The 17,952-nt window shown below is 34.8% G+C and overlaps 1 protein-coding gene across 3 annotated transcripts in view; it reads right to left on the bottom strand.

The window, feature by feature from the left end:
- Nucleotides 1-11,608, bottom strand: part of LOC117326897 (growth arrest-specific protein 2-like) — a 36,302-nt gene extending 24,694 nt beyond the window's left edge. Inside the window, exons 1-3 of one of the 3 annotated variants that reach the window (XM_033883697.1) lie at nucleotides 11,519-11,608; nucleotides 6,357-6,453; nucleotides 409-643 (exon numbers count right to left, since the gene is read on the bottom strand). In XM_033883697.1, coding sequence (XP_033739588.1) covers nucleotides 409-604 — 196 coding nt within the window. In that variant the 5' untranslated portion in view covers nucleotides 605-643; nucleotides 6,357-6,453; nucleotides 11,519-11,608. Of the gene's footprint in view, nucleotides 1-408; nucleotides 644-5,888; nucleotides 6,028-6,356; nucleotides 6,454-11,518 lie in introns of those variants that run through there. The other 2 variants (XM_033883698.1, XM_033883696.1) reach the window with 2 other exon arrangements.
- Nucleotides 11,609-17,952: the final 6,344 nt, after the last annotated feature.

The following is a 17,952-nucleotide window of genomic DNA, read 5'->3' as shown; positions in this document are numbered from 1 at the left end:
GTACATGACAGCTGCTTCACCTAACAGGGTGAACTCATGCCCGAAGCATTAGTCACAGTTACCATACGAGATAGAAAGTCCGGATAAACTTAAGTGCAGAAGGAAGGAAGGATGGAAGGAAAGGACAGACAAACACACATACATCTCCATCCCCTCCCCCTGTGGGAAATGGAATTTATCTTTGATTAAATTTCAGAGCTTGATGAAATTTTATCATATTTAACATCTATACATTGTCTCACCCAGAATACATGATACAGAATAAAAGACTAAAATTAGCATAATTAAAATTTAGCATAAAATTATAGTGCAGAAAGCGCCAAAATAACATTACCACTAAAATATGTATGTAAACAGTATATAATAGCGTGTGTATTGACTGTACAACTCAAACGTAGTAGTACTAACCTAAATGTTTGCCGAGCCATTCAGCTAAATCCTCCTTAAGAGGTCCAAGACTCTGCTCCTGAATTTCCGCCAGTTTTTGTTCCATAACGTCCTCCTCAGCCTCCCCATCATCATAACCGTTGGAATCCATCGGAATGAGTCCAGATGCCTTCATCATCTGCGGAGTCATCCCGCCGGACTCCCTATTGGCTGCCATGGCAACTCCTAAATACTTCTGTCCTCTACATCGTGGGTCCTGCAGAAAAAGGAAACAAATATTTGATTTATGTATATTGATAAACGATCTGGTTTTCTCAATCTCTGTATATATTTATATTCGAATCGCCAATTATAGCAAGTCCTTGACATCATATCAATAAAAAAAATTTGCGTCAAATCGACATATGACTAGGCAGGCAGAGTATACAAGTTTGATTAGATTTTCATATCGGACCGGTTTAAAATAAAAACGGTATTAAAAAGAGAACAAATAATCATTCAGATAGTGGATTAAACTCTCTGAGGATTTTAAACACATATGTTTGGCAGCTTGAAATCTCCCCTTCCAACCAAGATCTCCTGATCTGAATATCTCACTCCCAGGGGCCAAAGGCTCTATCAGTGTCCCCTAGGACAGGGAGGATAGGAATGTATATGAACGGCTAACACAATGGACGAACACCATTTAAAGAATAAAACATCACAATCAGCTTTCAACACAAAAGAATGAAATGTTTTGGGGTTTTTTTCATTCTAGATTTAACAAAGAAAGACAATTCAAACATTATTTTGAAGTCACAAGAGCAAGTCTCGAGGACTGAGAATTGGGGATATTCTTCAAAGACAAAGTCTGCCCTTACTTTTCTAACCTTCCGGGTGATATTATTGAAATCTTACCCTTGACTTGAAACAACGATTGTAGTTATCAAATACATGAAGAATATCATGCAATATAGCATGAATTGGAATTTTGTGTCCTAACTAATTGATCCCTGCAGTGTTGGATTCTATAGGGGCATTATAACTTCAAGGACGGTCACAAAATAAAATTGCTTTGACAATACTCCAGGTCTCCTTCCTTGAAATATTGAATATATAATATAACCTTTTTAAAAAACAATTGCATGTAGGATCAAATTGTTTGACCTCAATAAAATTATATTTTACTGACAAGTTTATCACAATCAATGAACAATCTTTAATTGTATTACGTATGAACATATAATTAGCACTAATGACAATTATGACTCAAATTTCACAACTCCGACGGACAAGATTGTGTTAATACCAGCGGTCCCGATTACTGTGAGGTACAGTTTCATTAAAAATGTCACATGATCTAGGGTCAGGCCCCAAAGAATGCTGGAACTGAAGTCCGACAGGTATTAGGTGGTAAAATTAAGGTGCCAATTGACAATGATTTCTAGTGATTCAAGGCCCATAGTACATTTGTAACTTAGCTGTGTGCCTGGTAATATCGTCCGTGTCGGTGTCCGCAGACAAGCCATAGTACCAGACTGCAGTGTGTTGGGACAGCGCCAGTACTATCGTAAAATACCAGGCTTTTCAAAAGCCCTGTCAGCTTAATTTGTGCTCAATGCTAAAATTTAAACTTTCAAATTTAATCCTCATTTTTTTTTTTTTTATATATTTACTGTCATCAATATCAACTTGAATCCCTGTAATTTTGTAACTTACACCGGCGGAGAAATTAGAATTTCATTTACAGGATACAAAAGCTATTTTCAAATAATCAATGTGTTTAGTTATACTAATTTTACGATGGACTAGGAATGTTTAAAAGCTTTTAGATAAGCAAAGAAGGCTATTTTTGTTTGCATCTGTCAACATAAAAAGTCGTTCTTTGAATTCGATCCAGGATCTCAAAAACGAAAAATATCAAAAACAGACAAGAAAAAAACATCACTGTAAACAAATCGGTTATCAGACATATCTGAAAGGTTGGAGAAATTCTGTTTTCTTTTTATACTTCTGCCATAATTTTTATCAATTTTTATCACATTAAAGCTTTGCTTTATAACCAACATCCTTTACTATAATCCTCACAGAGAATAACTTTCATTACCTATTATCAAGCTGAGTAGACATAAACAATAATGTATTGTTAGCTTAACCAAAAAACAAAACAAATTTGTTGATTAATTTGTGCTGATATTTTACAACATTTTACAAAATCAGTTTAATCTTCAGATAATTTTTTATTCATAATCAAAAAAAAGATTAAAAAATTGATTTGAAATTTCTGTGAAATTGATTGTATAGAGGTAAACATTGTACAGATATTTTATTCACAAGTTAAGCCCAGACCCTACCTTAGTTCAAGATTAATATTTTAGCTCTGAAGTTTGGGGAGGGCTTATTTGAGAACCCCAAATTTAAGTTTTAAAATTGAAGATCACGTAAAATTCAAGAATAGTTAATTTGTGGACATGTAGGAGCTTCTCACAGCTAAATATGGTAATGAAGACTAGACAAAATTCTTACTGGTATTTAATTTTACGGAGAGAAAAAATTCATTGAAGTAATTGTATCTTTAAATGTCTGCCTGCTTCTAAACAAATATAACAGTGACTGAAAATACCTCAAGACTTTATAATGTTAAGGTGACAAATCTTTCCACGTAGAGTTGTATGCAATTACGAGATAGAGTTTTTGCATGATACATGTAAATGCATAGAGTATATAAAGTGCACCGGAATCAATAATCAGGCTGGTAATTAGACGGAAAATATTATACACTTATGTGCGGTGTACTTTTATATATACATACATGTATATATATATATATAAATATAGGTATAATAACGACACAGTTAAGTGGTGAAAGCGATGCTTTAAATAATTATATATAATTGTACTGTTATTGCAAAAATTCGTATTCAATTTGTTTACTGATTGACCGAGGTTCAAAAAGTACACACTCACAAATAGAACAGAATTATATAGACAGTCATATCTTTAATGCTGTGAAAGTTGACAATCAAGATGATAAAAAGGCATATAGGGCCTGTTAAGTGTCCTCAAGAATTATTACCATTTTTTAACTAACAAAACGAACAGGAAAGATTTGTTTACCCCTTTTTTAATATGAGCAACATGTCTCCCTTACTTTGTAGAAATTTCGTGAAATCATAGTTACATATATATATATATATATATATATAATTGTCAAGTAGTAATAACGACAATACAGACAAGTAAATTGTCAAATTTTCGAGGCAATCTGCCCCTTTATCAAGACACAGGTAAATATATATAGATATAAATGCCCCCTGCCCCATCCACAAAATTCTTAATCCTCAGGTTAAACCTTCAGAGAAAACAAATTTACAACGGTATTTACAAGTGATAGTATCAAGATTTCGAAAGTTATCAAGTATAATAATGATTTTTTTGATATATATGTCAATCATATATTAATCATAACAACCAATTTGATTCTTGAACTTTTAACCCCTGTTAACTATCCCTGTGTTTCTACAGCAAGTTCTAGTCGACCTTATCCACACGTCACAACTAAATTACAGGTAAATTACAGGTATGTGCCAATTAAAAGGCTGTCAATCTTCCACTCCCAAAATATTTGTCTAATGAGGTCAATATCTTATTTACATCAAATTAAAATCAGGTGGGCTCGAGTTGTTGTTACATTTAATCAACAATACAATACATTGTCACTGTCCGGGATGATTGACTGAGGTAATTCAACCCTCGCCTTTGTTTATATCTCCACAGTTAGTTGTTTATTACTACAGTAAAACCTTACTTTACCGACCACTGACTTTACCGACCACTGACTTTAAGGACATCTTGTAATATCTGACCATATCCACCAAAACTGTGCTCAACTGTCATATCCCATATATTGACTTAAAGGGGCCGCGGTGGCCGAGTGGTTAAGGTGTCCCGACACTTTATCACTAGCCCTCCACCTCTGGGTTGAAACCTATGTGGGGCAGTTGCCAGGTACTGACTGTAGGCCGGTGGTTTTTCTCCGGGTACTCCGGCTTTCCTCCACCTCCAAACCTGGCACGTCCTTAAATGACCCAGCTGGCTGTTAATAGGACGTTAAACAAAAACAAACCAAACCAAAGACTTAAAGGACATACTCTCACATCCGGCATATTGACTCAGCCCCATACAGTGTCGATCGTTATAAAGTCAGCTAGGTTTCACTGTAATATATATCAGAGGTCAAGGTCGTTTTTCATTTTACATCAAAGGTCAAGGTCAATCTATCAGATGTCAATGTCTTTTTGTGCGACATATATGTAGGTTGCCAAAGTTAAGGGATCTATAACTTTTACATCTCAAATCAAAATAGGTCATGCTCTTGAACATCAAATATCAGAGGTCAAGGTCATTCATATAGGTCAAGGTAATTTTTATCATATGTTAGCTACTGAAGTCAAAAGTTATTTCTATCATATCAGAGGCAAAGATTATTAAATCACATTTCAAAGGTCAAAAGTTAGATAAATTAGATGCACTTGATATATATTATATACTAGTAATATTTTAAAATTCAAGGTTTTATCAAATGAACATTATTATCCTTTATGTCAAAAACTGAGAACTTGAATTTAATTTCTAAATAATTCTATACTTTTTACACTTTTTTTTTTACTTTTTTGAAAATCTAAAAACAATGAAAAAATTAAGTTTCACTATTCGATCAGTTATGAAATGAATTCTAAATATAGGTAACTTCTTATCTATATCTGATAAACCGCTGGAGTGCCACAGACATGTGAATTTTCATTCAAATCTGTAATTTAAATGTCTGTATCTACAACTGAGGGGATTTCAAAGAATAATTGTATATACAGTCAACATAAATCTTATCCACTAACAAATGCCTTTAAATAAACTTTTGATCGCAGAGTAGTAAAGTCCTCTACCTTCACATACATTATAGGGTATAGGAGAACTCATATGAAATACATACAATGATATATACATGTACAATGATTTTCTAAAGTTAAAAGTTCTTTTTTCAATTCATTTTTTTTAAATTAAACAAAATATATAATTATATAAAATGATTATTTTCTATTTTCTTGATATTGAGGCGTGGGACTTGAAATCCTTGATAATTATGTATAAAATGGGACCTTAGTTTAATGGGATATACCCTATATCTATCAGTACAATACTTAATTACCTACATATCAAAATAACATCATAAATCATAGATAACAGATTGAATTAAAAATGTTTAAAAAAAAAATTAAATTAAATTTATAAAAGATGTACCAATAATCAACTATACAGCTATGTAAGGTTTTCACTTACCACAAGTCTGTGCATTGTACGTATATATCCTTAACACCAGCTGGGAGAATTAATAATCCTCGTAAACGACGACAGGTGATAATGATGACTCGCTGCATTACGAACAATATTTATGTCTATACACACGCCAAATAGCTCAATACCATTACGCATGTTGTGATCCTATCATTAAACAATTAACTTACCGGATAACAAAAAGTCGCCATGTGCTACAGGCCGGTCGAGGAGGTATATAGTTCCACAATGTTTCCAATACAATGCCCTTGATTTAATTTGATAGAGAATAATACGAGAATCGTTGTTTAGCCGTGGGATACACCTCTTGGCCCCGTGTGCACACGTGTTTCCCACGATAATCAAAGTCAGAGTGTGTATTCACGTAGTAATCAGCGATTATATGGGGAGGGATTTCGCAGTTTAAGAATAGTCAAATGTAGTTATATTCGATCTATGTCGAACGTACGTCACAACGTCACACTTATCTGAGAACCAGTCAACAGCCATCAATCAATTACTGTGTGAATTTATAAGCACTATACACAAATATCAGGTTTATATAGATATATCTGATGATACTCAGTACACCTGTATACTTATAAAGCGAGGATGTTGAACCTTTGAAGTTAGAAAAGATAATGACTTAAAAATTATACCTGTTAAATATGTAGCTGGCATCGTACCAGGTAAAAAAAATCTTGATTTCCGTCCGTCCTACAAAACTGTGCTGGCTGACTTCAGATGTATCTAGATCTGTAGATAAAAAAAAGATATAGAGATAGTATTGAAGAAGTTTTATATTTACATGAAGATTTTTTTTATCATAGTTTTAATCAGTCCAACAGGTGGCCATATAGGTTTATTAGAAAGTAAGATGGGTTTCTGGGTTCAACTTTCAGATACCACAAAATCTGACTGGTTTCAATATATATCAATGAATTTTCTACACAGGCAGTCTTCCATGTCAATTCAGGTCAAATATAGGTCAAATTCAGGTCAAATTCATAAGAAAATTTTCAGGTCATATATTGACCTGAAAAGAGCAAATAGTCATTTCATGTCAAGAAATTGACTTGAATTCGGTCTGAAATTGACCTGTATTTGACATGAAATCTATATCTGTATTTGAAAAAAAATTCATGTGATATTCATGTCAAGTTTAGGTCAATATTTTTTCAGATCAAACTGACCCAAGAAATTTTGCTTTATACATAATTAAATCAGAATGATCTCTGCTGAGTGCATAGTTGTTTTTCTAAGTAAATTGGGTGGGTTTCTAGGTGAATTAGGTGGTTTTCTAGGTGAATCAGGTGAGTTTCTAGGTAAATTGGGTGGGTTTCTAGGTAAGTCTGGCTGTTTCTAGGTAAATCAGTCGAGCTTCTTATAAACAATTCTCAGTAAATATGCTAGTTTTATAGGAGTTTCTAAGTAAACCATTTATTGAACTTCAAGATCAATATGTTTAGTTCCTAAGTAAACCTGGTTGTTTCTTGAAAAATCTTCTGAGTTTCTTTGCAAATCTGTAAATATGGTGTGGGTTTCTATGTAAATCGGGTGAGTTTCTTAAGGTAAATTGGGTGGGTTTCCAGGTGAATCTGGTGAGTTTCTGAATAAGTCAGTTGATCGTGAATTTCTATAGATAAAACTGTTGAGTTTCTTTGTGAGTCTTTAAATCTTGTATAGATATAAATCTTGTGTGTTTCCAGTCAAATATGAATGGTTTCTTGGTTAATCTGTTCATACAGTTTCAAGTAGCTCTGGTGGGTTTCAAGGTAAACACTATGGGTGTAGGTAAATATATTGGGTACCTAGGAATAAGTATAGTGGGTACCAAGGAATAAGTATAGTGGGTTTCTAGTAAATCTTTTGGGTTTCTAGATAAATCAGCTCAGTTTCTTGTTAATCTGGTGGGTTTCTCAGTAATTCTGGTAAGTCTCTAGGTAAATCTGGTATACTTCTAGCTAAATCTTGTAATTTCTAGGTAAATCTGGTGAGTTCAAGGTAAATCTTGTAAGTTTCTAGGTAAATCTGGTGAGTTTCTAGGTAAATTTCTAGGTATATCTGGTAAGTTTCAAGGTAAAACTTGTAAGTTTCTAGGTAAATTTCTAGGTAAATCTTGTAAGTTTCTAGATAATTATCTAGGTAAATCTGGTGAGTTTCAAGGTAAATCTGGTAAATTTCTTAAAGTAAATCATGTGAGTTTCAGGGTAAATCTGGTTAATTTCTGAAAGTAAATCTGGTGAGTTTCCAGGGTAAATCTGGTAAATCAAAATGTAAATCTGATGAATTTCTATGTAAATATTTTAACTTTCTATGTTAATCTTATAAGTTTTTAGGTAAATTTCTAGGTGAATCTGGTGAGTTTCTAGGTAAATTTCTAGGTGAATCTGGTGAGTTTCTAGGTAAATTTCTAGGTAAATTTCTAGGTAAATCTGGTGAGTTTCTAGGTAAATTTCTAGGTAAATTTCTAGGTGAATCTGGTGAGTTTCTAGGTAAATTTCTAGGTTAATCTTGTAAGTTTTTAGGTAATTTTCTAAGTAAATATGGTGAGTTTCTAGGTAAATTTGTAGGTAAATCTGGTGAGGCTAAGCTATGTGTTCGTACAGTTACTGATTTAAAATGTAATTCTAATTAATGCTTTATTATTTGAAGTGTTTCCATACAAATGCTCTGCATCAAAATAAAACCATTTTTTTCATCTGATGTTTTTCAATTGTTTATTGGAAGTTGTGATGGTTGTAGATCCAAAATCCTCAATAAACCCCATATACCTCAAACAACCAACCACCATTTTCTTTCCTTATCACGTCCAAATCCACTGTTTACATACCTTACATGAGAAACTGAAATAATAGCCAGTCTTGAAATTGACGCATTTAAAAATTATCAGGCGTCATACCAGTGCTAACACTGGACTTGATCAAACAATGAGCTTCCGATACGACTCTCAATTCAACAGTCACATACGGCCCGCGTCTGATATAACAGTCCAGGGTTTGGTGACAAGATGACAAATGTCCTGGGCAAGATTAGCCATGGCCATACGTCCTGATTATCACATTGGTAATGAAATCTACTACAAGTCCGGCTTTCTCATAAACAATGACCGCGTAAAATTCTTGGCACCTTCTTTCTTTTTTTCCGTGTAAAACAGCTGTATATTTTTATAGTTTTATCACTGAATTACAAAACCAACAAACATGTTCTCCGATATCGGGCTGCAAAACATTCATAAGCCACAAAGAAATTCTCCGATATCAGAGGAGGATAATTTAGTTCATCAGACACATAAACATATTGTAGCAATATGTACGTCAGTCTATCCGATAACGTGACGTGTGTTTTGTGAGATACAATGAAATCAAACATTGGAGCGCAATATTTACCTTTCACTATTAAACACTACAGGTAAACTGATAAAAATGACTTTTATTCTTTCTCAGATCAATAAAAAATGTCAATCCAATCAAAACTGCATAATTTAACTAACATCAGCAGCAATGTATATTTTGTAAGATTCTCTCAAGGGGCAAAACCACCATGTTTGATGATGAATCATGTCACGTATTACCTAATAGTTTAGAATAAGCAAAGATTTAAACATGTACATTTAATTTTAATTTTAATCTACTGTTTGACTTATAAGGACTTTTGACTATACATATATTGAAAAAGTTGTCTTCCTTCGTCATTTATGTTTCTATGTTAAATATATAATTAAGCTCCCAGGATTCATCATTATAATTTAATTAATTTCATTCGTCTTTTCATCCTAGTAATTGTATTCAACGTCTGAGGTCTCAGCCAGTTCCTCATGTCACGATTGTTAATACAGATCCATAAATAACAATGACATACAAAGTGATGGGAATCGGTTTTACTTAATTGACTTGATAATCGGGCACTCAAAATTGATCAATTATCGATTATAATCAATTTTATAAATTTAACACAAAACTGAAGAAAGTTTATGCACACCTGAAGTACATAGCCTTTTTGGCTTTCAAAAATATTATTGTCTTAATTTTATGTGTTTATAGCTAAAGGCATTAAAAGAAAAATATTGAAACTGAAAACTGCTCCATGGAAAAGCTGGCACTTCCATGATTGATATATAATGAAGAAAGTTTTGTGAAGTTCTCTTGAACAGTTTTGGAGATGTTAATGAACTTCGGAACCCATTTGTAAATCCCCTAACAATCCTCATTGGGTATGGGCCTATGCGGGATAAAAAAGTAAATACACACAGGCAAATATGTGAATTATGGTCAGAGTTGAGATCTTATGGCCTCTATTCCATAGTACTGAAGTGGTGCATTGTATGTTACAAATATATGGCGCCAATTATTTCTATAAATTAGCTAGACCTTGATCATGACAGACAGATTTGTACAGGTAATTATGTAATGAACACCCAAGTGGTCTACATACATGTATACCATATCTAGGGGTGTGGTTTTGTTAATGTTTTATGGCACATCAATCGGACAATGTCATCTCATGCTGATGGGTACAAAAAGGTATATGTTATAAATATAATAACGGAAAGTGGGGCTACAGAGGGGAGGGGGGGAGGAGGGGGCGGGGGGCAGGAGAAAATAGGAGACATCCTGGTCTGAAACATCTCACCTCCAAATCTAATACTAAGTGTATATTTATGTCTGGCAATGATAATTTAGATGTATATTTTGCTATTAAACCTTTTTTTTTAGTCCTGCAGACACTAATAACTATGGGTTTGGGTGGTCGGGTGGCACAGTGGTAACACACTTGCCTTTCACCTAGGCAGCCGGGGTTCGATTCCCGGATCGGACGTGAAAAGGTATTGGGTCACCTGTCTGACCACGTGGGTTTTCCAGTTTCCTCCCACAGTAAGACCCCTTGCACGCTTCTATCCGGGCCAACAAGCGTGATTAATATAAGTTGTTATATAACTTGTTTCGTAATTGTTGTAAAACAAATAAAGTTTACATTTACTAATAACTATGATTCTACATGTATTATATACTACTATATGTGACAGGAAAATACATATTCCTGTCATGTTCCTGGGCTGATTCATGGCCTGACCACATGGATTATTTCTGGGTATATTGATTTCCTCCCACAATAAGACCCCTCCCCTACTTTAACCCAGGCCAACAAGATCGAGTGATTAAATTTAAGTGAGTTAATTGATAAAACTTGTTTAGCAATAGTCGTAGAAAAAAATAAGTTTACACAGAGACCTATACATGTATATAGTATACAATGTATAGGTCTCTGGTTTACATTAGCCGGCACTTCTACAGATTTTTTCTGAAATTTCTTCCGATCCAGAGGCAAATCAGTCTTGATTAAAATGCACATACAGTAAGTTCATCTGCAGTTAATTGCAATACTATAAATCTTTTTATAGAATAGACGCAAGAATGTCGATTGGCTCTCCATTACGTATACTCTAACTAATAAATGTCGATTGGCTCTCCATTACGTATACTCTAACTAATAATCATTGGTTGAAATCACGAATGCATCCACCAAAATATATCCTCTGCAATCAGAGACATATATAGATATATATAGATATATATATATATGTCTCTGCTGCAATACATTCCTTTATGCGTACAGGTGTAGTTTGTACTTATACGTATACGGTATATATTATATATCTTTTCAGGTTTCTGGATACAGATGTGTACATGTTCAATCATGAAAATTTAAGATTATTTAACGATGACATATATTTTTGACATAATGTCGACTAATTGGGTTTATACTTATGTCTCGATGACAGCAGGTAACATGAGAGCTTTTAAATATGTAGAAAACTTACCGACTTAGAAGTCCAAAGTAACGTAATAGTTCAATGTCAACTCTCGGCTCAGCTGTTGTTATAATCTCCGTGTAAACAAATCGGGGCATAACATCTGTTGTACTTCCGTCAAAGTAAAAGTGATGTTCTGATTGGTCAATTCTAATTGGCAGCCAATCAAAACAGTCTACACAAAAGTGTTTGGTTTCCGCGCACCTTGTGTATCTACGAACACGTGCACGTGCATCTAATTGATTTAGGAAACATGCAATCGTAACTACTCGGCCATTTCTGTGAACGACAAATAACATGTAGTTAATTCGATTTTATTAGGGTAGCTCTTAAGGTATATTATGCAGACTGTGTAAGAAATTCTTCGGTCGAAGTTGCATTGGAACAACACGATATTGTGGAATGTATTTAGTTAAAATTGAATTATCCCTGCGACCAGAGACATATATACGACGGAACCTTCTTAGTCCGACCAATTATGATAAACTCTATAGTCAGGAAGACATATTGATCATTTGTGCGCGTGCATACAGCAAACTTCGTTAATCAGAATAACTTCATTTGTGAGTAAATTTAAGTGGAATGCTGACAAGCATATTGCGTTAGTCTGGACACAGGGTAGCCAGAGTTTCCTCTGGCCCTGACACCATGTACACCAGACATGGTGTCAGGGCCAGAGGAAACTCGGGCTATACACAGGGACACTCCCAGCAACGTATGTCTGCTAGCTGGGAACATACACGCTCTGCATGGCCAGATATATATATATACTTATATATGAAAGCAATATATATGTAGGCATTTCTGGCTATTCTTTTAATATAAGGCAAGCCATTTGAATACAAAAAGGGCATGAACAATTAAGAGTTATTGTTTCATGATCTCGTCATAAACATCGTTGTCTGCCGATTGGAGTAGAAACATTTATATAGTTGATCTAGATTTCTGATCTTGACAAAGTTTTACTCTATTTTGATTTGTCTACAATAGAAAGTTATTTTGCGAGCTTCATGTTTTTGAGATGGAGAAAATTTATTATCACATGGATTCGGTTCAACGGCCTTTCTTTATAAATATTGACAATTTAGAGAAAGGCATTTTTCTCACTATATTTTTTCTGCTGTTTAATTAATGCATGTCACACAATTAATTTTTCCATAAAGAAGTTTTTATATTGTCGTCTAATTCTGAATATACCGGTAAACAACGTCTGCATTGTGTAAATGACCGGGATAAAAATATTGATGAAAACTTGGCCTAATTCTTAACGATAGCGTGACGTCATGTTGATCCTTTCCATATGATTTGTCAATGAATTGCGCAGCACTGTGAGAGAACGTGTATTTTGTTTTTTCGTATAATTACAATGGAGATATTTTAGCATTGCAAATTGCACTGCTGTGTACTGAAAAGTATTACATACTCGAAACATTTATACATAATAGAAGGGAGATAACTCGTTAATCACAACGGTTTGGGATGATTAAAGATGGGTTTCCGCGTAATTTCGCTCAAAGAAGAAATCTTGAAGATGAACACAATTCTATTCAGTAATAATATCTGTTCGTCTCTATGTTATTTTCGCAGAAAAAAAAAATAAATACAAAACTCAAACTTATATCTATGTACATATATTATGTATGACTGATAATTTTCCAGTTCATAAACCAAGCCATTTTAAATTTAATACAAGCAAGAAATATCTTTAAAAAAGATATACGGCATAGTTTAAATGCTGGTGTTTATAATATAAAAATGCTGGTGAAATAAATGAACGAACTAATGTGTTTCAGCACAGATAACAAAATGATATCAGTTTGAATCATTTTGGTTATATAATACCATGCGCATAGCCAAGTTATTTTGTATGTGTATGAAGAGAAATGAAATGAGGGGTGAATGAGTACCGTATTATGATATACAGTTAAGTGTTTGGACAATTTAAGTCCGTCATTTAACGATGTCCGAATAGTTACGTTGTCCTGTTTTCTTGAAACGACGAGCCTTGTACAGCATTTAGAATGATAATTTGTGTCGACTTTACTTTATTTTGCACGCTTGGAACACCGAATGTGTGTTCAATAACCATACGTACATAACCATAGTCCATTGGGCAAAGCAATACCTTTCCTGTGGGAAGGGCTGTAAAAGAAAGAAATCAAGACCAAAAACCTGAGACCAACATTGTATTTAAGTCGCGTTACCGTAACACGACGTTTTGGGATGATCATTGCGATAATGGGTGATGTTTTCATGACGGTATGTGTAGGTAAAATACATTTATATATAAAAATACAGTTGTAGTTATAAAAGTTCCAGTAAAGTCGAATTGAATTTAATATAAATGAATCTTTCAACTGTATCGGTGGTCATAACATAGCACGACATGTGTTCTAGAGGTAAGTTAAAAGTTGGAATTATTATGGAACGCCAGAGCTGTCTTAGGTGATCAAATGTGATTATATTCGGTGGTTATGTCTTTATATGATGTAGTTATACCATTATACGCGGTGCCTTTTTCTTTATATTCGGTGGTTATGTCTTTATATGCGTTGACACATTCTTATATTCGGTAGATACGTCTTTATATTCGGTAGACATAACCTTATATTCGGTAGATATGTCTTTATATTCGGTAGACATTTCCTTATATTCGATAGTTATGTCCTTATATTCGGTAGTTATGTCCTTATATTCGGTAGATTTGTCCTTATATGCGGTGCGTTTCCCTTTATATTCGGAAGTTAAAATGAAACTTTATATTCGGTGCAAACTTTCTTATATGCTGTGCGAACTTCCTTATATGCTGTGCAAACTTCTTTGTACTGTATGTATGTGCAAACGTCTGTATGATGATGACAAAACCCGGAACTTTTTGAGTGGATGAATCTTACAACGACACCGTACAGAGAAGCGTCAAAGCAACCCAGACTCCAGAAACAGATTTGAAACATGGTATAAAATTATGTATTAAATCCATTTTTTTAGTTTAACTCCAGGAAGGGATATTCTTTTTTTTTATATTTGTTTTATTTTTTAAGACATTTTTAATACATAAATATAAGAACCACACACACACAAACACACAAACACACATCAATTCCAATTGGTATGGTTTGCCTGTCATCACAATCATAATCGTATCATACCAGAGACATATATACAGAGACATATATACAGAGATTGGCAGCTCTCTATTTGCCCTTGTGTTTACATAGTGGCCCCTGACCTTCCCACAATCCTTTGCGGTCGCTCGGTTCAGTCTTCACTAGACGCCATATTGGAGAAAACTTGAAAACCAGACACATAATTATCGATAATTTCTATTTGAAATCATCACCAAGATCCAATTATGTGCTTTAATTTTATTAATATCAAAGTGCAGAAGTGTCATCAATATGAAATATATCACAATTTGCTGTCCAAGTGTTTGTATTTTGAGTATGAAAGTCAAGCACAACGCAGGAAAGATCGGCGGGAATCTCCAATTTTCGAAAAGTCCCTATGGGGTTTTCGAGAATACGGATAAATGACAACAATGTGCATGATAATCAAGACCACATTCCATAAGTATGATAGTTTTTGGTTAATGTGGTAACTTTTGTAGTGGCCTAAATAAAACGATGTGCTTTTTGTGTGCGTTTAAAATTGACGATGTTTTGGTCTGACGTAATGGCGGCTTAATTACAAACTTGGACATGTCGAATAGGACCCAATGGATTTTAGAAAATACGGATAAATGGCAACAATGTGCATGATCAATAAGACTATATCCCATAAGTATGATAGTTTTTGGTTAATGTGGTAGCTTTTGTAGTGTCCTAAATAAAACGATGTGCTTTTTGTGTGCGTTTAAAATTGACGATGTTTTGGTCTGACGTAATGGCGGCTTAATTACAAACTTGGACATGTCGAATAGGACCCAATGGATTTTCGAAAATACGGATAAATGACAACAATATGCATGATCAATACGACTATATCCCATAAGTTTGATAGTTTTTGGTTAATGTGGTAACTTTTGTAGTGGCCAAAATAAAACGATGTGCTTTTTGTGTGCGTTTAAAATTGACGATGTTTTGGTCTGACGTAATGGCGGCTATTTACAAACTTGGACATGTCGAACAGGACCCAATGGATTTTAGAAAATACGGATAAATGGCAACAATGTGCATGATCAATAAGACTATATCCCATAAGTATGATAGTTTTTGGTTAATGTGGTAACTTTTGTAGTGGCCAAAATAAAACGATGTGCTTTCTGTGTGTATTTAAAATGACGATGTTTTGGTCTGACGTAATGGCGGATTAACCAGAACATGTCGAATAAGTTCCAATACTACGATACACACATGCGCATAGCCCGATTTACCTGCGCTCGCGTGTGTTTGATAGGAGACAGGACGCTCTCGATAAGGGATATGCTTGAGTGGTCACGAACAAAGGGAGCCACTATGTGTACGGGGAAATAGCGATGTTACTAATCTCTCTGTATATATGTCTCTGATCATACTAATCATCATCATAACCTCATCATTATCATAGTAATCATCATCATCATATCATCGTCATCTCATCATCATCATCATAGTAATCATAAAAAATCTCATCATCATCATCATCATCATCATCATCATCATCATCATTATAATCATCATTGTAATCTTATCATCGTGCTAATCATCATCAGCTCATCATAACCATAATCTCATCATCATCATACTCATCATCATTGTAATCTTATAATCATACTCAACATCATACTAATCATCATCATCATCATCATCATCATCATCTCATCATCATCACCATAGTAATCATCATCATCATAGTAATCATCATCATCATATTAATCATAAAAAATCTCATCATCATAATATCATCATCATCATCATACTCATCATCATCATACTCATCATCATCATAATAATCATCATCATCATCATCATCTCATCATCATCATCATAGTAATCATCAAAAATCTCATCTTCATCATCATCATCATAATCAACATCATTGTAATCTTATCATCATGCTAATCATCATCAGCTCATCGTAACCATAATCTCATCATCATCATCATCATCATCATCATCATCATCAATTAAACAAGGAGATAAATACATAAAAAAACCATACATACTCCTATACTTGTATATATACTGAAACGAAAAAGAAACGCAACTTCAAATTGTAGGTTTAATAAAATAATACTTGTGAGCATTATGTTTAAATTTCATATGTAATAGTTAATATTGAATATTGATGTAACATCCTTTAAATGTTTAGAGATTTTTAAGAACAGGTCACTTTGCTAGAAGGTCATGATTGGTAGTACCCTACGTGAATCCAAGTTGAAATGGCAGCAGTTTTGAAACCGTGCCCTAATATCGTGTGTGTCCTCCTCGAACAGTTATCACATCTCTAATTCTTTGTTGCATTGAGTTTATCAGGGCATTGACTTTCCGTATTGGAATGTTATTCCATTCTCGGACGAGTGCATTTGCTAACTGAGGGAGGGTATTTGGGGGGTTACGGCGATTTCGAATTCTTCTGTCTAATACATCCCACAAATGCTCGATTGGGGACAGGTCGGGGCTATATGGAGGCCAATCTATAGGAACAATGTTCTGTGTCGCAAGAAAGTCTCTACAGACTCTTGCAACGTGTGGTCTCGCGTTATCTTGCTGAAAGGTTAGATGATGCTGCCTAACAAACGGCACAACATGGGGCCTAAGGATCTCATCCCGATAGCGTACGGCCGTTAAATTCCCATTGACTATCACCAAAGGCGTCTTCAAACCATGGGAGATTCCCGCCCAAACCATAACTGATCCACCCCCAAATCGGTCGTGTTCCAAAACACAGGCGTCAGCAAAACGTTCGCCTCGACGCCGGTACACACGTTGACGGCCATCTGCTCGAAATAACGTGAATCGAGATTCATCGGTGAAGAGCATAGACCTCCAACGTCTCATAGGAAAACGTCTGGGCATATGTGCCGTTGCCCATTGCATACGACGTGCTCGACGTTGCGGTGTTAGTGGTAAACCAACGTACTGTCGCCTTGCACGCAAATTAGCCTCACGCAGTCTGTTGATCACTGTTTGGGGATGAATTCGACGGTTATGATTACCAATCGTATTCCTTGCCGTTTCAGCGGCCGTTAATCTCCTGTTACGCAGGTGTGCCAACCTAAGAACCCGGTCTTGACGTCGCGACGTTACGCGTGGACGTCCTGATCTCGGCTGGTCATCGACTCTTCCTGTTGCGTTAAGACGTGAAACTAATCGACTAATAGTCGATTTGTGAACTCTGAATTGTCGAGCGACGTGAAGTTGCGTGTTCCCTGCCAGAAGCATCGCTATAGCACGTCCTCTATCAACCTTTGATAACCGTGGCATAATTGTAAAAGGAATTATTGTTTGCAAAAGTATTGGCGA

The sequence above is a fragment of the Pecten maximus genome, chromosome 5 (assembly GCF_902652985.1).
Source record: "Pecten maximus chromosome 5, xPecMax1.1, whole genome shotgun sequence".
In the NCBI taxonomy this organism is placed as follows: domain Eukaryota; kingdom Metazoa; phylum Mollusca; class Bivalvia; order Pectinida; family Pectinidae; genus Pecten; species Pecten maximus.
The sequence above is the reverse complement of the archived record's forward strand: the minus strand, read 5'-3'. Positions and strand labels throughout refer to the sequence as shown.